Source organism: Dasypus novemcinctus, chromosome 6 (genome assembly GCF_030445035.2).
Source record: "Dasypus novemcinctus isolate mDasNov1 chromosome 6, mDasNov1.1.hap2, whole genome shotgun sequence".
Classification (NCBI taxonomy): domain Eukaryota; kingdom Metazoa; phylum Chordata; class Mammalia; order Cingulata; family Dasypodidae; genus Dasypus; species Dasypus novemcinctus.
This window is the reverse complement of record NC_080678.1, coordinates 90713351-90739677: the sequence shown is the minus strand read 5'-3', so window position 1 is coordinate 90739677 and position 26327 is coordinate 90713351. Positions and strand designations below refer to the sequence as shown.

Below are 26327 nucleotides of genomic sequence, written 5' to 3'. Positions count from 1 at the left end.
ACCTAGCTACAGTGGTAACAACAGCATGGTACTGGCATAAAGACAAACACATAGACCAATGGAACCAAACTGATGTTCAGAAACAGATCCTCACATGTATGGTCAAGTGATTTTTGACGAGCCTGTCAAACCCACACAGCTCAGGCAGAACAGTCCATTCAACAAATGGGGCTGAAAGAACTGGATATCCATAGCCAAAAGGAGGAAAGAGGACCCCTATCTCACACACCTTATCCAAAAATTAGTTCAAAATGAATCAAATACCTAAATACAAAAGGAAGAACCATAAAGCTTCTAGAAAAAATTGTAGGGAAATATCTTCAAGATCTGGTAGTAGGTGGCAGATTCTTAAAAGAGGTAAGAGGACTGAGATGGACTACTGATGTTTAGTATATGTAGAAGTTTTAATGGAAATGTATAATGAATGGTAACAAACAATGAGTAACAGCTAGTTTATAAATGTGGCTGAAAATGGTAGAGTAGGTATGTTGTAAAAGCCAACTGACAACGCTAGAGAATAATCTAGGAACTGAACAGCACAGTAAATCAAGAGGTGAATGAGAACTGTGGTTGATGGTACAGATACAAGAGTGTCCTTTGTGAGCTAAAGCAAATGTACATCATTACTGCAGGGTGGTGGGAATGAGGAGAAGCATGGGAAAAATAAAACTGGAGTGATCTATGGACTGTGGTTAGCAATAATAATATAATATTCTTGTTTCTATGCCAAAGATGTACTGTGTTGATAATGGGGCAGTACGAAAAATGTGTGCCAAATGTACACTATGGACATGGTGACAATCAGATGATCTTATCTGTAACAAATGTTCCACCACAGTGTGGTGTGTTGATAGAGGGGAGTTGTTTGTGAATTCTTCACATGTGCATGATTTTTTTAGAAGTTTACAATTTCTGTCATAAAAATATATATTTAAAAAGTAATAGTAGGGTAGGTTGGGGAAAAATACACAAAATGTAAGATAAGGACTATAGTAGTAGTAAGATTTTGACAATATTCTTTCACAATTTGTAGTGGAGGGTTGATGTATGGGACCCTTGTACGATGTTATGCGTGTTTGCTTTGTAAGTTCACAACTATTACCATACACTTATTGTTTATGTATGTTTATGTATGAGGGATATACTTCAATAAATTTTAAAAAACAGTATGAATAAAAATTAAAAAATAATTTAAAAAAGTAATAATAAAGCAAGGGAGAATCTACTCAGCCTGGTAACAATGCCCTGAGGACCTCCTGCAGGTGCTGACTCAGTGGCCTGTCCATATATAAAACCTGAGGGGCGTGAACTCAGGCCCGGCGGTGTCTGTAAGTGGTCTGTAAGTGGTCTCCTGCAGGCTTTGTTGTACCGCAGGCTCTTCTGTCCTTTCCTCTCTCCAATCTTGCCTCCTAAGCACAACATGTGATTAAATGATCAGTATGCTCCACCACTCCAGAGAGCCCTTTCAGATCTGGAGGACTTAAAGTTTAGAGCAGGAGAGCTACTTCTTCTATTTTTTTTTTTTCAGGCATAACATTATGCATTTGTGACAAAAAAGAATACAACAGATTACAGACATTTTGCAAAGGTGGCACATATCACAAATATAAAATCCAGAAAAATTATCACAGTAAGTTTAGTATTTGCCTGATACACCTTCAAATTACATTTTTTCTCTATATACTGCATACTCTTTGCTCACATCTATATGTCAAGTACTTCGTAATATTTTCTGAAAAGAAAGCAAAAACTCATTTTTCTGATTGGTTGATCTTTATTATAATGAGTTCATTAATCATTTTGGAAAACATCCTTTATTAATTTTGACCATAAAAGTCATAGGTTTCTTTGTTAATATAAAAAGAACTTGTGCACCGTATTTTGTTAGTATTCATTTTTTAACAAATCAGTTTTATTACTACATATTAATAAAGCATAAATCCATCCAAAGTATACAATCAATTGTATTTGGTATAATCACATAGTTGTGCATGCATCACTTCAATCATTATTAGAGCATTTTCATTATGCTCATCACCTCTCAGTTTCTCTGCACTTCTGCTGCCAATACATAGCTGCTTTCTGTTTCCATCTATTTGTATTTATTTTTTGTAAAAAACAGTCCAATATGTGAATATATCCATATTTATATTTCATATGCAGTTTCACTATGTTATACAGTCCTATGTTACATTTTTTAATCTTTCCTTCTGGTAACATTTATGTTCTTAGACTTTCCCTTTCAACCACTGTCATACCCATATATTAGCTCTGCTAATCATAAATACCATGATGTGCTCTCACCATTTCTATTCATTTTCAAAAATTTACAAACAACCTTTTTATCAATTCTGCACAGATTAACCCTCAGCGTTCCATTCTCTAAACTCATTCTATTTTCTGGTGACCTATATTCTAATTATTAATTCCATGAGTTTTCATAGTATATTTTGTTCTTAATAGTACACTCACACAATATGTTTCCTTTTGTGTTTGGCTTGCTTCACTCAACCTAATGTCCTCCAGGTTCATCCAAGTTGTCATGTGCTTCACAACTTCATTTCTTCTTAGGGCTGCATAATACTCCATCATCTGTATATTCCACAGTTTATTCATTCATCAGATGATGGACACCTGGGTTGTTTCCATCTTTTGACCCTCACAGACGTTGGCAGTTATCTTGCTCCAACATGTGAAAATAGACTTTGATGAGGGAAATAACTTCTGCTTTATGGCCTGGTATCTGTAAAATCCTACCCCAAATAAATACCCTTTGTAAAAGCCAAGAGGCTTCTGGTATTTTACATCAGCACCCCTTTGGCTGACTAGTACACTTGTGTATAAAAACCCAACTGACTTTGCATATTTATTTTGTTTCCTGCCACTTTGCTGAATTTGTTTATTAGTTCTAGTAGCTTTCGTATGAATTTTTTGGGATTTACTACATATAGGATTATGTCATCTATGGCTAGGGATAGTTTACTTCTTCCTTTCCAATTGGATGCCTTTTCTTTTTCTTGCTTGATTGCTCTGGCTAGAGTTTTCAATACAATGTGGAGTACGCATGGTAAAAGCGGGTATCCTTGTTTTGTTGTGGATATTAGGGGTAAAGCTTTCAGTCTTCTACCATTTAATATATTTGCTGTGGGTTTTTCACAAATCCCCTTAGCATATGGATAAAGTTCCATTCTATACCTAGTTTTATGAATGTTTTTATCATGAAAGGATGTAGAATTTTGTTAAACCCTTTTTCTGCATCAACTGAGATGATCATGGGGGTTTCTTCCTTCATTCTATTAATGAGGTGTATTACATTGATTGATTTTCTTATGTTGAACCATCCTTGAATTTCTGAAATAAATCCCACTTGGCTGAATGTATAATCCTTTTAATATACTGTTAAGATTCAGTTTGCCAGTATTTTGTTGAAGCTTTTTGCATCTATATTCATAACGAATATTGACCTGTAATTTTATTTTCTTGTAATGTCTTTATTTGGCTTTGGTATCAGGGTAATGTAGGCTTCAGAGAATGAATAAGGAAGTAATTCTTCCTCTTCTTTTTTTTGGGAAGAGGTTGGGTTTTTATACACAAGTGTATTAGTCACAAAGGGGTGCTGATGTAAAATACCAGAAGCCTCTTTGGAAGAGGTTGAAAAGGATATCCATCATAGCAATATCATGCAGAATGATTCCAACGCCCTAAAAATGCCGTGTGTTCTTCTACCTATTATTCCCTACCCCTTCCCTCAGGAGGAGATGGGGTATATAAGAATCCCCTATATTTTCAATCTAACTTTTCTGTAATCTAAAACTTCTTTAAAAATAAAGTTTATTATGAGGAAAAAAAAAGGGAAAACTATACATCAGATAATGGATACATGACATGAAACAACAAAGAAATGAGTGTACTGCCATTTGTCCTTATATGTTCAAAGACTATCAAGAGAAAGATATGTACTTACAAGCTCCTTACAGTGGTTATCTCCAAAAAATGGAAGGAGACCAGGGCACCTGGACAGGAAGGGGGAACTGAATTTTCAGGGAGCTCCTTTCCTAACCATTAGATGATGAGTAGGTGCTTCCTAAACAGAAATTAATTTTTAAAAAATATCCAACTGAAAGTTTGATTAAGAAGTAAAACTACAGAAGTGTAACCAACTACAATAATTTTGCAACTTTAGGAAAAAAAGGTAAAGACATTGATTTAGTAGGTCATGACCTGCATTTTTAAAAAAATGAAATAAAACAGAAAATAGAAAGTGTCCAAGTGCATCTGATATAATAAGGGTGAAATCTTTCAGGGAAAGTTTTTCTTCTTCAGTTGTGTGTGTGACTGAATTGGGTTTCGATGTAAAACCTATTTCTGACTATGGATCATGGTCAAAATAATTTGAGAGTCACTGCATCACTCTATTTCTACAAAGACATTATGAAATATCAAAATAAGAGATGGCTAAATCAAGAGATTCTGTTACACTGTCAGTTGAGGGTTCAGACGTGAGTGTATGTGACATCTCCCAGCACAAATCTTGCCTCTACATGGACAGTTTCTATCACCTGGGTGAGTTTTCTGTTGTGGTGTTAAAATAGCCTGTGCATGAATTCAAACTTATCTAATTCTGTATCTGAGTGTGCCTAGTTTCTAGAAAGCCAATTAAGTGACATAGGCCCTACAGGCTTTGAATATTCAGAAAGGATATAGACCGAATGTGTACTCAAAGATACATCCAGATGGAATGTGGGTGATACAATAATTCAAGCTTACCTGGAATGTGGGCAAATGTTAATTCAAGCTTACGTGGAATGTGGGTGATATGTTAATTCAAGCTTAGCTGGTATTCTAAGAAACCCCTGAAATCTAAAAAACTAACAAAGAAAGTCTTTTGACCCCTAAACCTCTCCTGGCCCTACCACATGTGTCTCTTGTATAAAAATAACCTAAAGCCCCTACTCTGGGCTCAGCTTTTTGGACAGGGGTCTGCTGGGCTGCCCAGTCATAATAAATCTTCCTTCTCAGGGAATTCCTACATCCTGACTTTCAATACACAATCACTGAATTCTCTCTGCTTCCACTACATTTTCTGGGGGCTTGTCCGGGATCGCAATGAAGGGCAGAGATGGCAGCATATCATTGTCCTCTAGGATGCCTCCAAAGAAGCCGGGAGGGCCCAGGCGAACTCCAGCTCAGGGTGCCCCTGGACCCCTTTTAGACCAGAAAGAGGTTGTGGGCTCCACTGGAGCCCTCCTGGGAAAAAATTGGAGGCATCAAAGGATCTAACAGAAATCCTGAGAACAAAAAAGGAGCTCCACACGACAGATGGGTAAGACCCCTGGGAGCATAGTGTAAGAAAAGCCTAACTGTGAACATTAGAAGAGGGGGCCCTGATCAACTCCCAAGAGGACCCCAGCACCCCCAAAAGTTTGGGGGGGAGCCGTCTTCTCCAGGTCTGAAAAGGAAAAAAAAAAGCCTGATGTTTGGTTTTAGCTGGCTGTGAGCTGGCATCTGGTTTGCCTTCACTAAGATAGTGAAGGTCTGTGCCTTTATTTTTGCTCCTCTCTCTCTCTCTCTCTTTCCACCACCATAGGAAATAAGGGGTCAGTATACCAGAGCTTTCCACTGAGATGCACCCTGAAGAATTGGTCTAAATTTGAAAGATTTTGGTTACAGAAAAATGAATTGGTTTTTGTGATAGCTTAGTCTGAATATGAATTGAGTGATGGAGAAGTTTAGCCAGAAATGTCTTTTAATTTTAATGCTGGACTGCAACTGAGCTTGTTTTGTAAACAGCAAGGGAAGGCAAACAGCCCTGTTAGAAATTCCCCCTCACTAAGGTTGCAATAATTAACTAGCTGTAACTCAGTTCCCCCTGACATGTGTTAAAGAAAGGTAAGCTCCCCTCCCCCCAAAGCCTAAAAGTAGCCCAAAAGTTAAACAAACCTCCTAAAAATAAAAGTAAAAAGTAAAAAGTAGAAAACTTGGAAATGGTCATACTGGAGAAACGAAAATTATGAGTCAAACTGAGGGGCTCTGTGTTTCTGTCTGTGTGCCATGGCTCTTTAGTGTTTGTCCACTTATTTGGTTCCAGTGTATGTTTTCAAGCCTCCAGGTGGTGGTATTGAATTGTGTGAAATGGTGAACTTTGGTTAGGTTGGAACTCTGGGACGCGGGGTCAGTCTATTAACAGGGTATCTTTTCATTCTTCCTAGAATGATAAGCACAGCTTTTGGCATGCCAGTGGGCTCCCCATGGGAATCTCTTCTCAGGAATCAGGAAGTTCTGCCTGCTGCTGATCCGCATGGCCACAGAGCAGCCTCTGTGTGGAACTCTGAACTCCAGTTAAACCAGTGTACAAAAAAAAAAAAAAAAAAAAGGAACAGATAGTACTGAAGCTTAGAAACCTCATGTCGTGTCTCCTTAAAGAAATGAGGAAATAAACCTCAAATTTCTCTGTTTAAACTCAGTTGTGCCTATAAAACGTGTGAATAGTGAACAAAATAAAGAAACTTCATGTACCATCAATTAAGGTTAAAAAGTTCCTAGAAATGCTAAAGGTATAAAATTCTTCTTCCTTTTTTTTTTTAAAGATTAATTCATTTATTTCTCTCCCCTTCTCCCCCCACCCCTGCCCCTAGTTGTCTGTTCTCTGTGTCTGTTTTCTGCGTCTTCTTCATCCGCTTCTGTTGTTGTCAGCGGCAGGGGAATCTGTGTCTCTTTTTGTTGCGTCATCTTGTTGTGTCAGCTCTCTGTGTGTGCAGCGCCATTCTTGGGCAAGGCTGCACTTTCTTTCGCATTAGGCGGCTCTCTTTATGGGGCGCACTCCTTGCGCGTGGGGCTCCCCTACACGGGGGGCACCCCTGCGTGGCACAGCACTCCTTGTGCGCATCAGCACTATGCATGGGCCAGCTGCACACGGGTCAAGGAGGCCTGGGGTTTGAACCGCAGACCTCCCATGTGGTAGACGGATGCCCTAACCACTGGGCCAAGTCCCCTTCCTAAATTCTTCCGTTTTAATCTGTGCATAACCTTGTGTTCAACTTTGAAACCTCTGTTTAACTTTGTCAAGTTTGCTTGTACCTAGGTAATCAGATTTGGGGTTCACTGGTTACAAGTTGGATAACGGTGAAAGGTAACCTAAAAATAAACCATTAAATGCCAATACCATCTTGTTAGTGGATTTAATGCATAAGTCACAAGTGAAATTTATTTAATTGCTGGAAAAGCAGAAAAACTACACAAAGTGGTTCCTAATAAAATAGTTTTAATTGCTTAGTTAATAAATAAAGGTGCCCAAATAGATTTTAAGTAAAAACTTTCTAGAAACTAAGAGTTGAAATCATTGTATAAGTGTCTTTATATATATATATAGAGAACCATAAACTGAAATTAATACAATGGAGTAAAAGTAGCCTAGATTTCAGCTATTGGAACGGTAATCTTAAACTAATTTACCTTTGCTTATGACTACTTCAAGTCTATCTAGTGCTTACTATAGTAATGTAATTATAACAATCTTACCTTTAATTATGGTTATTTTATAATTAACTTCACCTAGCCCCTAGACTTCAACTATTGTGATGTAATTATAAACTGAGTTTGCCTTTGTTTATGGTAAGTGCAAGTCTGGCCCCACCCCTCGTCTCTGCTTATAGTTCTGAAGCAAAGAAAAACTGTATCATAGCATTGGAAACATTTTGGTTATAAGCCATTAATTAAGAAAGCCACAAAGGGGGTAAATCCCAAATCCGTAGTCTAGAGAAGCCACAAAGAAAAGTTTTCAGGGAGATCCTTCAAGTGTTGTTTTACAGTTAAACTTGTTTTGTAAAAAAAAAGGAAAAGTTTTAAGTAACTAAGTTGTACTTCCACGTCAAACTTTTCATGTCTACCTATTTGCTCAGTGTATATCTTCATCCATCAGGATAATAATATCAAATTAACAAATAATTCTTTAAAAAACTCTATTCAAATTGTTAGAAGTTAAATATGCTGTTTCATATGTAATAAATATTCCTAGAACCCAAATTAGGCTAAGCAGTATGGAAAGGTCATATAGAAATCTGAATATAGAAACTATTGGGAAAGGGGAAAAATTTTTGGAGCTCTTTGACCTGCCTAGCCCCCAGGGCCTTCTTTTTGCAAGAGATCTGAGGGAGGGGCCAGGTTTGGCAGATTAAAATTCTTTTTTTTTTTTTCAATTAAAAAAGGGAAGCAGTTGTGGCTCAACTGATAGAGCGTCTGCCTACCATATGGAGGGTCCAGGGTTCTATATTTATACCCAGGACCTCCTGACCTGTGTGGTGAGCTGGCCCAAGCGCAGTGCTGTCATGTGCAAGGAGTGCCCTGCCACACAGGGGTGTCCCCCACATAGGGGAACCCCACAGGCAAGGAATGTGCCCCGTAAGGCGAACCACCCCATGCAAAAAAAAAGAGCAGCCCTCCCAGAAGCTCTCACATGAGAGCTGACACAGAAAGATAACGCAACAACAACAAAAAAGCGACAATTTCCCAGTCCTGCATGACAAAAATGCAAGTGGACACAGAAAACGCACAGTGAATGGACACAAAGAGCAGACAACGGGGGGGGGGGGGGGGAGAAAGAAATAAAATACATCTTTAAAAAAAAATTTGTCTTCGAGGCTGGGGAATGAAGTCAGTCTTTCCTGTAGTTCCCCATTTTAAACCTTTTAACAGCCTTAAATAAGGGTAATTACTAATCCTACTATCAAATTTCAATAAGTAAAGGAAAAGCCCTTGAAAGCTATGAAAAGATCCTTACTAAATTATAATTAAAGCAAATTAAATAATTATATTCTAGAGCCTAGAAGTCAGTATGCTTTTAAGATTATTCAGTTTTAGAATTTTATCAAAGACAAGAGCTTTTAGCCACCTGTAAAAAAAGAGAGGAAAAAAAACCCCACATTCTTTGTATAAACAATAACAGTTTCAACTTATTTAGCTTGGGTGTTATCTCTTTGGATTATAAAAGGCCAACTTAATAAATTAACATTATATGTATTAAGTAATATGATAAAAATTCCAAGTTCACATCTAATGAAATTAAGTTGAAGAAATGTAGATCTGCCCTCTCCTAAGCGCATGACATAAAATCTATCAGTTGCTAATTGTAACCTAAGGTAAATTAACCAGTCTTATGCAGTTGTGTTTAATTATAAAGAGACTGTAAAAGCATCTTTCAAATTGAAGCATTTGAATGGATAGTTTTAAAAATTATTAATCAAAAACCTAAATTGATGTTAATGGCAAAAAATAACTTTATAGCAATAAAACCTGTCTGAAAGTCACCTCAGTGTGCATATTCAAGTGGTGGTAATAAAAGTTATCTTGATTCCATTGGGAATATTTAGTTTTCATTTTAAAAATATAAAAAGTAGCTTTTCTTCTACTGCTAAAGTAAAGTACCTGTGCAATTAACATCTTCATGATGAAAGTGTAGAAGTAAAAAGCAAAGTACTAAAAGTTCATTTAATATTTAACACATTGCATTAAAAATGTTTAAAAGATACATGAAAATCAAGAGATAGACTTCAGCATTGTCAAACTCTCTTGCGCATTCAAACCAGGTGTCCAATACACTGCAAGGTACTTCTCCATATGAGTTATTGGCTAGGTTGGTCACTGAACCTAAAACAATAAAAATATCTACTACACCTCTGGTCATGCTCCTGAAGTGGATGGGATCTATGCTGGAGTTTCAAAGTCCTGTAGCAGCCAACAATGGCTTGGTACAGCCAAATGTACAATGGATATCGTCTCCAGATTGGCACTGTTTCACAGTGCCAAAGTGTGCTATACACCAGGCTGGTGAAATACTGGAATCTACTTTCCTGGCTTCTATCTAGGGTGAACAGTGCTGCAGCTTCTGTGAGGAACATATGAAGTGGAGCAATGAATACCAGACTACTGTGAGTAGAACTTAAACACAATTGGTGCTATAGCTTGCTCCCATGGAAAAATAACCTGTATGGTATTGTAAACCTGAAACTTAAAGCTATTAATTGCAGCTCAAGAAGAAACTTATGCAGAGTAGTACATTAATTAGTATTAAATACTGTACCTACATCCTATTCTAAATATGTCTGACGACTATGGTAATACTTCTAGTAAATCATATACAGAAGGACAGTGAACATGTTAAAAGTCCTGGTCAGCTTCATTTTCTAAGTAATTAATAAACATGTCTGTGAAATTAAAAAAAAAAAAAAGACCACCTTGCCTGAAAACAGTGAGGCCACCAGCTCTTTTAATTAAAAAAACCACCAAATTAACTTGTCAATCTCTCACAATCTTTACCCCACACCAGGTGAAGGATGTGCTTGAGCCCAGGACCACCAGTAGCCTACAGGTAGCCAGTTAATTAATACCAGGCTCAATTAATAAAAACCCCAAGGTGCAGATAAGGGTTTGTCAAGCTCTCAACCCAGCCACCCTACTACCAGTAGAGGGCCCAAAGTCAGATCCTGAAAAACCCCTTCTCCACTCTTGCCTTGAGACTCTTTACCAAAACTACTCAAGCAGGCTGGATCTAAAGGACGAGCCTCTTGTGAACCCAAACATTAAATGGTTCACAGATGAAAGCAGTTTTATTAAGAGAGGAATTAAAAAGGCAGGCTATGCAGTAGTTTCTCAATTTGAAACCAGAGAGGCCAGAGCTCTTCTCCCTGAAACTTATAGCCCTAAAAGAAGAGCTACTTGCCTTTACCCGAAGTCTAAAGCCAACAGCTGGGAAAAGGGCTAATATTTACACAGACTAAGTATGCTTTCCTTGTCCTTCATGCTCACTCTGCTGTGTAATGAGAACAGGCTTCCTTACTAACAGTGGGTCACCTAGAAAACAGGTAAAAAACCTAGATTTACTTAGAAGTCATATTGTTACCTCAGAAAACAGCAGTTATGCATTATCTAGGGCATCAGAAAACAAACCCTGCTATAGCAAAAAGAAATGCTCAAGCTAAAGCAGCTGTTAAAGCAGCAGCACAAACCCAGGTTTCCCTCCAACCCCTTATTCCAGCACCTGTACCAGTTGAAGTTCCACAGTAAACCCAGGGTGAACAAACCAGGGCAGCTAGCTTGGGGTTCACCCTGGAAACTGATGGGTGGCTTGTTAAAAGCAGTCAAGTCTACCTGCCAAGAGCAGTGCAGAGGAAAGTTCTTCATGGACTTCACCAAGCCACTCATCTGGGGACGGATGCCCTAACCAGCTTAGCCAAACGAGTTTTCAAAAGATAAAGTCCTGTAAAAAACAGTCAAAGAAATTGCCAGGAGTTGCTCAATTAGAGCCAAAATAGAAAAACTTTACTCTGTTGCTCTGATTACTCCCACAGCTATTAAAGCTAAAGGAATGTCCGTCCAGCTTGGTGCACTAATCCTGAATAAAGTCAGCAGCCCGAGAATGCCAGTTCCAGAAGCACCTGATGGAACACACAAATGTCAGTCATTGGATAGCTTGAGATACCTCTTCAAAAGACAAAGCTAAGTGGTGTCTATGTCAAAATTGACTGTTCCTTCTAACTCTAGCCCAAATGCCTATTCCTAGGAAAAAGGCAAACCAGACTTCCCTTTAAAAACCTTGCCTCTTTTCATCTCCTTTAGCCTCTTCTCATTCCTCTCCTCTACCAGAGGAACTAATATTGACAAGTTATACCTAACACTGTTGTCTATTGCAATTTCTCTCTGTATCAACAGGATAAAATAACTTTCCCACCAACTTTACGAAAATGCAGCCTTTGCAGGCACCTGACCTTTTCTACTTCTGTGGTCCTGTGTCCTCTTAGTGGGACCATATATTCTTAAAATTCTAATTAAGTTTATTTCTTCCAGAATCAACATCTTGTTAGCCATATGAAAACTTCATCCAGCTTTTGCCCAGGATGCCAGAGCCATCTTTCTCCAAACGAGATAAGATAGCAAGAGAGTTTCACCCCTTATCAGGTAGGGCTGACTGCCCCTGACCAGCAGGAAGTAGCTACAGAAAAAAGATATCTCCCTTCAGCACCGTCTTTAAGATTAAAGGTGTAAACTCTCTAAAGGAAAAAATAAGGCAGGTTAGTAAGATAGGAAATTGGTAGGTAGATCTGGAACCTAGCAAGAAATCTCCCCAAGATTCCACCACTCAGAAGAAAATTCCCTTCAGAAGCCAAGAAAAGCCCCGATGTTCCCAGAGACTTTATCATTAAGCCCTCCTAAAAAAATTAATGGGAAAAATGAGCAGTCAAAATGATGAGCAGCTTAAACTCCTCCCATGCTCTCACCATACTTTCCTGCTTCCTCCTCTTAATAATAACTAGAGTATGTGCTTTAATAAATAATGCAGTAAGAACAGTCAGCAGCCCACCTCATAACTCCAAAAATAGTGATGCCAAAGCTTAACAAACTTAAGCAATGTATCAAAGGGGAGATATAGTATAGCCTGTGCATGAATTCAAACTTATCTAATTCTGTATCCAAGTGTGCCTAATTTCTAGAAAGCCAAGTAAGAGATAAGGCCTATAGGTTTTGAATACTCAGAAACGATGTAGACTGATTGTGTATTCAAAGTTATATCCAGACGGAATGTGGGCGATATGTTAATTCAAGCTTACCTGGAATGTGGGCGATATGTTATTCAAGCTTAGCTGTGTATTCAAACAAACCCCTGAAACCTAAAAACTAACAAAGAAAGTCTTTTTGACCCCTAAACCTCTCCTGGCCCCACCACGTGTGTCTCTTGTATAGAAATAACCTAAAGCCCCTAATCTGGGCTTGGCTTTTTGGACAAGAGTCTGCCAGGCCCGGCCGGTCATAATAAATCTTCCTTTTCAGAGAATTCCTGCATTCTGGCCTTCAATATACGATCATTGAATCCTCTCTGCTTCTACTACAGTGTAACAAATTACGACAAACTTAATTATTCTCTGCTCAAAATGAAACAAGGTAAAGATCAAAGTGTTGGCAATGCTGCATTCCTTTCTGGAGGCTCAGGAAACATGTACTTCCAAGTTCATTCAGGTTGTGGGTAGAATCCAGGCCCCTGCAGTTACAGGACTGAGGTTGGTCCCCCTTTCCTGGCAGGCTGTGGGGGAAGGCAGGGGTGGTACTCTCAGCTTGTAAAGGCTCCTGCATTCCTCACCACTGGACCCCTCCTCCCATCTTCAAGTCCACTGAACTCTGAATCCCTCTGACTGCCTCCTTTTGCCACCAGCCAGAGAAAGTGCTCTGCTTTTAAGGACTCCTGATTATAGCGGGCCAGGTGTATAACCCAAGTTCATCTCTCTATTTGAAGGTCTACTATGTCATACTACATAATATGATGACAGGAGAATAAAGACTCATAGTCAAAAGTTCCAGCCATCATGGTGGGACACTGTTAGGGGGTCACTGCAGAAACTGCCCACAAGGCCACCTTATATTTGCTTTTTGCTCAGAAGGTTGCTAAAAGTTACTGCCCTCTCCCTTCCAAAGCAAAGAAGAGAGTGATCTTCTGCTGCCATTTCACAAGGCCTTTCCACACAAAATAAAGCCCAAAGAAGTCCCACTTGGTGTTTAGACACTGCCATGTGACGAGAGAGACTGCATTTCAGCAAACTTTCTGCTTAGCACAGACATTATTCTCTGAAAATAAATGCTTCATTATGAGAGACTCTGACTGCTAAAAATACCCAGTTGTAGTCAACTTCAAAAATAAGCTACAATTAAAGGAAGAGAGGCAGTTCTGTGGCTATTCTGATAAATACATGAAGACTTTTGATGAAGGGCTTGCCAAGAACAAGTTTTAACAAAGGCAATTAGTTAGAACTTACCATTAAAAAAGCAAATATATAAAATACAGGATTCATGGAGGGGTGGGGGTGGTGAACATGCAATATAAACTACTGAATTCTGAAATGATATCCATTACAAATAAGTCTCATTAACTGTGCCTCACAAGTAGCACTAACAGTGAATTATTTTCTTTGGCAGTCACTTATAGGGAGTTAGACTCACTTGAATAGGAGTATTTCCCTGGCACTATGAGAAGCAGATAGCACAGGACTGCTAGAGGGAAGTCAAGAGCTTGAAAGACTTCCTCATGAATTATCTTCCAAAGAAAGTTTCCAAGCCACAGTTGGGGATAAAGTGGACTTCACCAAAATTAAAAACTTTTGTGCATGAGGAAAGAGAAAAGACAACCAACAGAATAGGAGAGAATAATTTGGAAATTATTTATCTGGTAAGAATTTACTACCTAGACTACAAAAAGAACTTCTACAACTCAATAAGACAAAGATAACCCAATCTAAAAATGAATAAGAACTTAAATTGACATTTTTCCAAAAGAAGATATATAAATGACTGATAAGCACATGAAGAGATGCTCAACATCATTAGCCATTAGGGAAATGCAAATCAAAACCATAAGATATCCCTTCATATCTATGAGAATGGCTATTATTTAAAAAACAGTAAGTGGCAAGTGTTGGTAAGGATGCAAAGAAAGAAGAACCCTCCTACATTGTTGTTGGGAATGTGGAATGGTGCAGCTGCATGGAAAACAGTTTGGTGGTTCCTCAAAAAGTTAAACACCAAACTGCCATCTGACCTGGCAATTCCTCTTCTAGCTATATACCAAAAAAAAAAATTGAAAGCAGAGACTTAAACAGATATTTGCACACCAACATTCATTTGACATTACTCACAATAGCCAAAAGGTGGTAGCAACTCAAGCGTCCATCCACAGATAGATGTGGTATATATATACAATGGAATATTACTCAACTGTAAAAAAGAATGAAGTTCTCACACATGCTACAATACAATTTGGATGAACTTTGAAGATATCATGCTAAATGAAATATGCCAAACACAAAAGGACAGATATTATATGATTCCACTTATATAAAACATCTATATATATGCAAATCTCTCTCTATATATGCAAATTCATAGAGACATAAAGTAGATTACAAGTTACCAGGGGTGGGTGAGCATGCGGAATGGGTACATAATGGGTACAGGGTCTCTGGTGTTATGGAAAAGTTGGTAATGGATGCTAGTGATGGTATCGTGATATTGTGAATGTAATGAATGCCACTGAATTGCATTGCTTGGGAGTGGCTGAGAAATTTTATGTTGTATGTGTTTCTACAATTAAAGAGAGAGAGACACTTAGGAGACAATGCCAACCGAATGTAATACATGAGTCTGGACTCGTTCTAATAATGGAGGAGAAAATGCCCAAAAGGACATTAATGGAATGATTAAATAGACTACAATACAGAAATGTGCTTTATATCAATGTTAAATTTCTTGAAATTGATAATTGTATTTAATATGGTTACTTTTAAGTGAATATTCTTTCTCTTAGCAAAAATACATTAAGTATTAAATGGCAAAGAGGCATGATGCATGCAACCTACTCTCAAAAGTTTAGAAAATAGATGGATAGAGAGAAGGAAAAAAAAGAGAAAGAGAAAGAAAGGGAGAAAGGAAAGAAAGAAAGAAAAGCAAAGAAAGAAAAGTATATTAAAATATGACAAAATGTTAAAAGTTGGTAAATTTGGGTTATCTGGATATGGGGTACCCTGGAGTTTTTTGTAGTATTTTTGTATTATGCTTGCAACTTTCCGGTAAGTTAGAAATTATTTCAAAATAAAAAGTTAAAAAAAAGATGCATCTGGAACAACATATTAATTTAGAAGCTACTGTGTTAGCTGAACATGGTGCCTGGTGCACTGTAGAAGCTCACAGAACATTTGTTGAATGGACTGAACAAATCACACTCTGGGTAGACAGTGTCTCTGTTAGTATGTCTAAAAGAGAGGCCCTCAAATTTTCTGGTCTCAGGACCCCTTTACACTAAAAAATTAAGGCCCCTGAAGAGCTTTTGTTTATGAAGGTTCCACCTATCAGTATGTACTACATGAGGAATTAAAACCGAATGATTTTAAAACCTAAGAACACAAGGACACACTCTGCCCTCTGAGAGAAGACACTGTCTCACATTTCACATGGCCTCTGGGAGCCCCAGTACAAACTCATGAGAGAACAAGAGTGTAAAGGCAGATAATGTCTTAGTATTAACTGTGAAACTGGGTCAACCTCATGTCCCTTCTTCTCCCTACAGCCCTACCCCCCCAAGATCCTGGACCAAACTTTGGAAAGAGCTGGCCTAAAGCTTTAACCAAAAATTAAACTGTAACAAGTTGGAGAAAAAGAAATTGCCAAAAAGAAGGGAGGGAGGTAGTGAAAGTCTATAAAATGGGAGCCAAACAGCAAACTGAGTCCCATGATTCTCTGTTAGGACGCCCAGGGAGGGGACACGGTCATCATGGTGCTGACGGGGCAAGCTGCCACTGCTTGATGCACTCCCCTTGTGCCTTGTTCTTATCCCAGGAAGCAAAGTCTTAGCTTTGGGATGGTTGCCTTCTTTAGTATAAATCAGGAAATAGGCATTCTGCCTTACACTTAACCTGTGTGAGTGAATGAGTGCTGGACTACTGAACTGCTGGCACCCTGGCCACTGTGCCAGACTATTGGTCAGAGAGAGAAACTGAGATGTCAGCCCACCCCATTAGGGATGTCAGTGTCGCCAGCAAAAGCATGACTCACACAGGCTGTGATAAAGATGCTGACTCACATAGAGGAGGGACAGAGTAAGGCCACCTTCACTCATGGGCGCTGGTTCCCTGTGGCCAGTGGTTCTGATCCGCTGGCTGCTCTGCCCATGCACACGCTTCTCATGCCACAGTGGAGGGAGACTGGTGCTCCCCACCAGGAGCTGATGCGCCACAGGACGGGGGGATGGGGTGGAGGGGGGGGAAGGCTGCCATGTGCTTGGACAGCCTGGACAAAAGGGGAAGGAAGGGCTTATTTGTGGGTCCCAGGGAAAGGCAGCGGGCTGTGCTTGAACCGTCCTCTATGACGTGACACCCAGTAATCTGTGTCTGTCATGGACCTCTAGACTCAGAAACAGAGAAAAGGAGGCCACGAACTTGACACCCAACCAAGGTCTGTCCTTTCTGAGCAAATGTGGGTCACTGACACCGGACAAACTGCTGTAGCCATTTCTGTCTAATGTCAACAATAACCAGGAAACATTTCAGACATCTAGGAGGGTTGATGTTCAAATCTGTTGAGGTCTGCTTGCCAAACAAAAGAACAGCATTTTAAGTGTTCATTGAATATGCCTGTCTGATATCTACCCAGGAATATTTGATTAACGAGAGGCTTAAAATGCTCAGAACCAAATAACCTTAAGTAGAGCTTTGAAAATACAGGGCACCAGCTTTCAGCAACTGCCTTAAATGAGTTCACCACTGCTCCCTCCCTTAGTGGAGTGGCTGCCAGACATGAAATTGCTCAAGAAATTGTCACCTGGACCAAGTCCAATTCCCAGGATGGAATGAGAATGTTTCTTTCCGGGCAAAATAACACCATATGTTGTCGCTGCTCCTTCCTGCACAACCCTTTTGAGAGGCATCAGCAAAGTCTCAGAAACTTTGGCTCCCACACTGAGCTTGGCCTAGGCGGGTTCAAGTCTCCTCGGGGAATTCCAATGTTTTTCAAACTCCAGTGGACCTCACCGGCCGGCCCAGCCAACACACCGCCTCCGCCCCTGGAGCCCCACAGCCTGCAGCACCTTGCCATGGGGCAGCAGTACAGCCATCAGTCCTGGCTGCCTAGAGTGGACACAGCTACCTGCTGTCCTCTACCTAAAGTACTGGATTCCCAAGGAGGTGCTGAGCTGCTTTCCCACTACAGGTTAACACCTCTAGGGCTGGTTCCTTTCACCTTTTCTGTCCTGGCTTAAGTGGCCCCTCCTCTGCCACACCCTTCCTGAGTGGCCTTTCTAAATCAGGTGCCCTGGTAATTCTCTGCCTCTGGCCCGGTCTGTCCCCTTCGTAATATTCATCTCTGTCTGCAGGTGTTTTCCTTCTCTTCTTCTCTGGCTTGGCAATTAAAGCATGGTGTCTGGCCCACAGTAAGTCACACAACCTGTAGGGAGGACCAATGACCTCACATAACCCTTGGAAGCGCTGCCCTGGATACACCATCCCACGTCACAAATGCAGCTAAGGTTGCCCAGGGTGACAAGCCCGCAGGTGGTAGAACACGTGGGGTGGGGACAGTGGAGGTGCCAGGCACAAGAGAGCCCTGGACAGGCAGGCGTGGGCTCTCAGCCTGATGCGGCCGGCCTTCGACAAGCAGCCTCCTGTCACCTGCATCCATCTGGACACCGCACCTCATGGTGTCCCCCAACCAGCATGCCACATCACATGTGAGACAGATGCCAGCAGGGAGGGGCTGCAAGCCACGCACACTGATGGAGATGGGGTGTCTGCTAGTGTGCCCTCCTCTTCCCCTCATCACACAGCCTCCTTATTTCCCCTCCATTCTGCAGAATCAGTGATGGGTGAGAGGATAGTTTTAGGTGGCATACTGAAGAAAAACGTTTTTAATAGTTTCATATTAATTTCACATTAGAAGACACACTAGCATACCAAATGTATGACTTCAGATCTTATACAATGACAAAATTCTTCTTTGCAAATAAAATTTATTTAATAAATCGAGTGAGCTGATCTGAAGAGAACGACCCCGGCGCAGCAGCACTGGTGGTGCACAGATGATCACCCCTGGGGACCCTGCACTACAACGGCTCTGCAGGCCCCTCGGGCCCTCGGGCCCAGCAAAGGCCAGGTCAGAGCTGCCTGTGGGGGCCATGGGGGGGCAGTCTTCCAAGAGCATCCTCCTGGGGTCTCTCCAGGCCCTCAGTCTTTTCCCGAGGAGGCAATTCTGCTACTTCGAAAAAACGTAAGATTCTCTACACACTGCTCCAATATCATGACATGCTGTAAAAGGAACTGTAAAGGCAAAGAAGACAGTGCCCTAACAAGTGAAAGTAGAATGAGAGGACAGTATCAAGGGAAGGGCCCTTGCCCTCTAAAGAAGCTAAGACCTGAAGGAAAAGAAGAGTTAGGATTGGGTCATTTGTGCAAACTGTGTAGGGGTGGGGGGCTTTGCATTCAGAGGGAACAGCATGTGCAGAAGTCTGGAGCTAGGAGAGGGGTCGGCACGTCTGAGAGTCATCCCAGTGGGCACTGTACCTTGATCTACTGATCCAGGGGACCACGTGCCGGGCGAGGCTGCAAGTGGCCAGGTGACCATGTTAGATCTGGCAGATTAAAGAAGGGAGTTTGGATCTGATTCTAGAAGCTATAAGATGTGACACCACCTAGGCTTGAAGAAAGAATCCTTAGGATTCTATTTAGCTGGCTGTTGGGTGATGAGCAGTGAGAAGGCGGCAGGAATGTAGGGAGGTTATTGGGAAGCTATTGCGTGGCCCCAAGAGTGGCTGCGACGGGCTGGCTACAAAGCATCCAGCACAGCAGCAGGCATGCAAACACGCCTCAGGGAGCCCCATCCAGCCCTTGACTCTGAGGATGTACAGCAAACAAGACAAAGCTCTGTCCTCTTGGGGCTGACATCTGGGAGGGGCAACAGCAAGAATTTAAGAAAAAGCCAGGTAGAGGTAAGTGCTACAGTGAAAATAATACAGAAAGAGGCAGCAGAGTAACCGGGAGACCACGTGAGCAGTTAGCAGTTAGAACGGTCACTGTGAAGAGGTGACAAAGTTCAAGGAACCCTGTACTTGTCATGGGTTCAGCAAAGGACGTCCTGTAACACTGTTAAAAACGGTATGACTACAAAGCAAGTACTAGGCGAACACTTTGCCTTCAGAATGGCTTAAGCGTCCTGACATTCTCCTTCCTAACTCTGTAAGATGGTCACATCTGGACACCCATTTAAAGACAGGCAAGCCACTACAGCCCTAGTAGCCCTTCGCACATCCCTACTTCCTTCTTTAAAAAGCAACCCTTCGCCCACTGCCTACTTCCTTCTTTAAAAGCCAAGACTCAGGTCAACATAAATATGGGGGGCCTCCAATGATCCCTGAAACACTCGATCAGCTTGTGATGAAATCTATATGGAGCAGGGAGGGGGAATGGGGAATTCATGCTTAATGGGTGCAGAGCTTCTGTTTGAGATGACGAAAAAGTTCTGGTAATGGATGGTAGTGATGGAAACATAACATCGTGGATGTAATTAACACCAAATGAATGGGAAGCTTAAAATGGGAAATTCTGTGTTATATTATGTTTCCCCATTAAAAAAAAAATCTATATGAAACACTAAGAGACAACCTGAAGATTTATTTTCACCTGTTCTCAACCTCTAACTTCACGTTCAGGAAGCAGTGAGAGGGAAAGTGTGGAGGCACAAGGCAGATGGCAGGTGACAGGCTAGCCCAGCCCCAGCCAGCAGCGTGTAGGCAGGGGCTCAGGGGGAGGGGCCGGGAAGAGTCAAGGCGCTGCACCTCATGGACCCACGTCCCAGCCTCCTTTCTTTTTGTTTTCTATCTCCAGTACTTGAGGCATCTGCCTAATTACATCTGCTGCACTGAAGACAAGGTTTGATGTGTCATGGCCTAAAAGTGGCCCCAAACAACTGGTTTATTATATAAACTGTGCCATAAAGAACTGCATCTCCAAAAACAAAGTTATCTTTCACAGCAGTCCTGCCCTCCCTGCTCTCCAGCCCCATGTAGCTGGTTAACACCTGATAACTTTCCATTTCTTACCTACTGAGTGGTACATTTTGCAACGAAATTTAAACCTGATGGATTTCTGGGGAAGTTATGTGGGTCATCAGAGGTTCTAAAGGCCCCCTCCATTGCTGACATTTTCCTGACCACTTCAAATGCCAAAGGACGGCAGGAGGCACTAGAGCTGCTTTTTAAAGACAATTCCGACCCTGCTTAGAAGAAAGTTCAACAAGGTCAGGGCCCATGTGTGTTTCACCCATTCTATGTCAGCACCTAGCACAGTGCCAGGTACAGGGGCACCAAATAAAAACATGTGCAAGAAAGAAGAAGGGAAAGGAAGGAAACACCCTGAAGATGGTTCTATGAAAGCCAGAGTTTTAATGAGATTCTTTAATTTCCACTCCCAAGTGGTATTTAAAGCTTATGATTTTGCCCTTGATCAGCAGTAAAATCAAAACATTAAACTCTAAGGACTGTTCTGACCCAGTCCATCTAAGACCACCAGGGTAAAACCTGAAGTTCAACCAAATCAGGTGTCCTTACTCACTGCAATGAGGCTCCTTGATGAATGTTATCTTTAAGACTCACCGCCACTCTGAAAGTTGTCCTGCCCTGATTTTACTTGGGATGAAGTTAAAGTTCGGAGAGCTGTCCTTCCTCAAGGACAGAGCCAGTACACTTTTCCCACCTAACCCCAGTCCTTCACAGAGAACTCAGCCCCAGTGCCAAGCCCACAATCTTTCCTCTAGATGCTTTAGGCCAGTGGTTGCCTTTTTTTTTTTTTTTTAATTATAGAAGGAATTCTTTCTTCAAATAACATCTTACACAGACCCAGACACAAAGAAACAGAGATGGTGATCTAAGGAACCCATCTTTAGAAGCGCCCTTAGTGTTGCAACATGCTTCTGGAAAGTTCAGTGGGATATAACCCAGCAGGCAGTCTGGATCTGCCATAACCTAACTTTTCTTATCACTTTAACATTAAACAGCTCCTTTGAAAGGCTGGAGGGGAAAAGTGGACATTTTATTCAGGGACAATACTGTTTTGCCACTGCACAAGTGTATAGTCCCAGTTCTGCCACTGGAAGGAAAAGAAATGGATGTTGGAGCAGAAGGAAGAATTCAGTGAGTGGCATTTATATGATGGGGGCAAAGCTGGAGGCTCAAGGCACCAGTTAGGTGGGAGCTGAGGGCAAACTCTAAATAGACTTTAAGGTCAGGATAAGCAGTTTGAACTTTACTTTTTCATGGAAAATTAAGTGGAGGAGTGATATGACCGGATCACAAATATGACTGAGAACAGACCAATGAATGTTTTGGAGGGTTTGCTAAATTCTACTTTTAGTTTAAAAAATAGGTTGATGTGAAAGAACAAAAACATCTGTGTACTTAAAATAGTAATGACTGCTGATTCCACGGTATTTATGTGGCCTGGGACCAACAGGACAGCTTTTGTCCTGTTGTTCAACCCTTCCAGTCAGGATCTGGGTCAATGTTTGCCAGCTCATGAGCCTGGGGAGAAAGTCAATACCCACCTGCACAGCAGTGGGCAGACCACAGGTTGGTTGGAGTCCATGCCTAGCTGAGCATGGGAGGCTGGCCACATCCTGGGCACTGTGTGCCTACCTGGCTACCTATGTGATCACAGTGTGGCAGGGGCTGTGGCTGGCTGGCTCACCCCCTACAAGGAGGGCTCTTTTTCCTAGCCTCCTTCCAGCAAGAGGTGGCTTATGATCCAGATCTAGCCAATGAGGCGTAAGCCCAAGTCAGTCAGCTGGGAGAGGCTTCTGGAAAGAATTTGTCTTCCAGCTAAAAAGGGGCAGTCTCAGCTGACAGATCCCTCTGCCCTTCATCACTCCTGTCATTCCTGATAAGGGCTAGCCAGAGTGCCTAGGGGTCCCGCTCCCATCTTGAGACTATGGGGTGATGAGTGTGAGGATGACAACATGTCAAGGATGGGGGCACAGAGAGGCCAGGAAACACCCAGGTCCCTGGACACAGCTCTGAGCGACTTCACCTGCCCTAGACTACCACTCTCCAGACACCCTGTCAAGTGATCCATTTAAGCTATTTAAGTCTTCAGAGTTGGTTTTCTGCTACTTTCAGTCAAATATATTCCTAACTGAGGTAATAGATTCTCAGGGTGACTCTCTGAGATTTCTTCAGCTCCAAAGTATTTCCATTCTAGGGAATGGATGTGGCTCAAGAGGTTGAGTGCTTGCTTTTCACACAGGAGGTCCTGGGTTCGGTTCCCAGTGCCTCCTAAAAACAAAAACAACAAACAACAAGCAAACAGATGAAAAAACCAACTAAGGGGAGCCAATGTGGCTCAGTGGTTGAGCTGGCTTCCCACATATGAAGTCCAAGGTTCAATCCCCAGCCTGTAAAAGAATATATGAGGGAAGCAGACTTGGCCCAATGGATAAGGCATCTGCCTACCACATGGGAGATACGCGGTTCAAACCCCAGGCCTCCTTGACCCGTGTGGAGCTGGCCCATGCGCAGTGCTGATGCACGCAAGGAGTGCCATGCCACGCAAGGGTTTCCCACGCGTAGGGGAGCCCCCGTGCAAGGAATGCGCCCCGTAAGGAGAGCCGCCCAGCACAAAAGAAAGTGCAGTCTGCCCAGGAATGGTGCCGCACACATGGAGAGCTGACACAACGAGATGAAGCAACAAAAAGAAACACAGATTCCTGGTGCCACTGAAAAGGACAGAAGTGGTCACAGAAGAACACATAGCGAATGGACACTGAGGGCAGACAACTGGGGGGGGGGGGGGGGGAAATAAATAAATAAATAAATAAATCTTTTTAAAAAAAGAATATATGAGTTCTACTGGAGAAGTGGGATTTTCTCCTTTACATTACTCCTCCCAACACACATGCAAAATTGCCTCTGTATAAGAACACAACTGCCACACACTTGGTTGTATAGTTTCAGAACAGATTAAAGAAATGTATCAAAGCATTTTACTTTTAAAAAACAAAAGAGTATAAAAACATATGGGTATAAGAACATAAAACCCCTGAAAAGAATGCATTTCGGTGGTACTGTACCTTAGAAATGTTACTTGAATGGCTCATGGAATGTCCCAAAGTCTTTTCATGCTGTAAGGAAACCAAACGGGTATTAAATTTCGAGTTTTGATTAAAATGTTCAAAGAACAAGTCATTGATCATAACAATCCTATTGACAAATCACTCTTTCAACTCAAATTTGCTGAACACCAACTATGTAATGAGCCACACATTAGATATTGGAAAAATTGACAAAAATGAAAACAACAAACTCTAAAGGAACTTAATATCTTAGCAAGGAAAGAACAGGAATTTGGAATTAGCTGTAACACAAAGAGACTTAAACACATCCCAGTGGAGGTACAGAGAAAATAGCATATTGAGTTGTAGGTGGAACCAACCAAATCATAAGGAAGAAGGTGGGACAGCTGAACTCACCTGGGTGATGAGCTGTCAATGTGCCAAGTATTCAGCAGGGACACTGCACTAGGTCATCCTCCCCTCCTCCTGGACTACAGAAACTGGAAGTCACCCTACTCCCCACTCTTCAGTCACCTCCCCTCCTCACTTAGTCACCAAGTCCTGAATCAAATTCTCCCTCCTCACTGCTTCTCAATCTCAAATCTCAACTCCATTTCTATAGTTAGTACCTTAGTTTAGGTTCTCTTCATTTCTCACCTGATCTTTTTGCCTTTAGGCTGACCTCCCTGACCCAGTCTTCCACACTAGGGCTTTCTAAAAAAGTGAACATTCCAGAACAGAAATGTGAATTTTAAAAATCAGAAAAGAACTTTCCCTGAACCCAGGCACCCTTGCTCTAAACCCAAATGAATAAACTGCTAATACAAAAGGAAGAGAATATCTTCTATTTTTAAAAGTATCTACATATTCTCTTTTCAGTTCACACATCATTTAGTAACCACAGGGGCAGGCAGAAGAAGGTGAAGATTTAACTGGCAGGTAAAATCCTCTGGTCAGTCCTAAGGGCAGAGGAGCTAGTAGGTCATTTTAAACTACTCCTATTCCATTGAGGCTCCCCTTGAAGAGAGCTAGCCATCAAGAAACTATTAATGCTTCCCTTCCTCTCAAGCCACCAAAACACACACTGCCCTTGACTTTTGCATACTTGGCTTTTGAACACATTGCTATCCCTACAACGCAGATGAAGAAATGTTCTGAGATATCACATGTGGCCTGCCAGGTGGCATTTCTCTTTTGGCAATGTTGCCACCTTTGTCTTTGTAGAAATTTTTTGAATATTTTTTATTATATTCTCTCTTTATTTCATACTTTGAGTTGAAAACAGAAGTTCGGGCCTCTTAAATATAATACAGTACAGATATGGCTATTAAGTGTTTAGAATGTTTCTTGGTCTTAAGCCAGTTAGGTAATTACATAGGAAAAGAATAAAAGTATAAAATATACTCAACAAAGACTGTTCTAAAAGACTAGGTTATTATTAAGAACTTCATTCCATGATTTTATTCAAGCATTCATTTGCTAGGAATGGAGAGACTCTTCTGTGCATGGGATAGGTAAATCTATAATAACCATGCAAGTTTCACTCATGAGTAAAAGAATGCATATGAATAAAAGTAGGACACTGCTGTGAAGTCTGACTTAAAGTTCATCTACTGGTGACTTACCACTAAATTTTAATTTAGTCTATTAAATTAAAGCTATGATTAGGTATTCATATAGAAAAGCCAATTATAACACTATCACAATATCTACTACCCCACAAGGAATGGTTAAGTATGGCACCATCTGGAAATCAACAGACATTCTGAGATATTGAGAGAAACAATAAATCAAACCCTAACGTCTGTGACATTCATTATTCCACAAGGAAATGGATTTTGGGGAAGGGAGAGACATAGCTGCTAAGCTAGATAACATTATATACCCAGGCTAAGAACTACAAGGTGCTCTATATTTTATGAACTTAAAAAATTTGAAGATGCAAACTTTTATTCTTATCCCCTTGTTAGAACAATTCAGTGTTTTGCATTTATAAAATCAAATAACCATCCTTGAAAGATACAGATTTTTTTTTTAATTAGAGAAGTTGTGGGTTTACAGAATAATCACTCATAAAACACAGATTCCCATATACTGCCCTACTACACAATGCATTGGTGTGGTATGTTTATTATAACTAATGAAAGCACACTTTTTATAGGGAGTTGACGTGGTGCAAGAGAGTAATCACCTCTCTCCCACTCCAGAAGGTCCCAGGATTGGTTCCTGCAGTTACCTCTTGGGAATACAAGCAGACACAGAATAACACACAGCGAATGGACGCAGAGAGTAGAAAATGGGGGGAATAGGGTCAGGGGAAAAATAAACTTAAAAATCTTAGGAAAAAAAAAACCTTTATGGAAAGTGGACGTGGCTCAACTGATAGAAAGTCTGTCTACCATATGCAGAGCCCAGGGTTTGATCCCCAGGGCCTCCTGGCCCATGTGGTAAGCTGGCCCATGCGCAGTGCTGCTGCGCACAAGGAGTGCCGTGCGACACCGGGCACCCCTGCCTAAGGGCGTCCCTGCATAAGGGTGCCCCACACGCAAGGAGTACGCCCCGCAATGAAAGCAGCCCTGTGTGAAAAAAACACAGCCTGCCCAGGAGTGGCGCCGCACACACGGAGAACTGATGCAGCAAGATGACGCAGTTTCCCAATGCCTCTGGATAATGCAAGTGGACGCAGAAGAACACAGAGCGAATGGACA

At 41.3% G+C, this 26327-nt stretch overlaps 1 protein-coding gene across 7 annotated transcripts in view; it reads right to left on the bottom strand.

Annotated features, from left to right (window-relative positions):
* The window catches only part of MARCHF8 (membrane associated ring-CH-type finger 8), a 288365-nt gene that overhangs the window by 17938 nt on the left and 244100 nt on the right, over positions 1-26327 (bottom strand). For 6 of the 7 annotated variants that reach the window (XM_071215893.1, XM_071215892.1, XM_004451088.5 and 3 more), the window contains one exon: positions 23638-23688. The exons of the other annotated variant lie outside the window; for it this stretch is intronic. In XM_071215893.1, coding sequence (XP_071071994.1) covers positions 23638-23688 — 51 coding nt within the window. The remainder of the gene's footprint in view (positions 1-23637; positions 23689-26327) is intronic. 7 annotated transcript variants of the gene reach the window in all.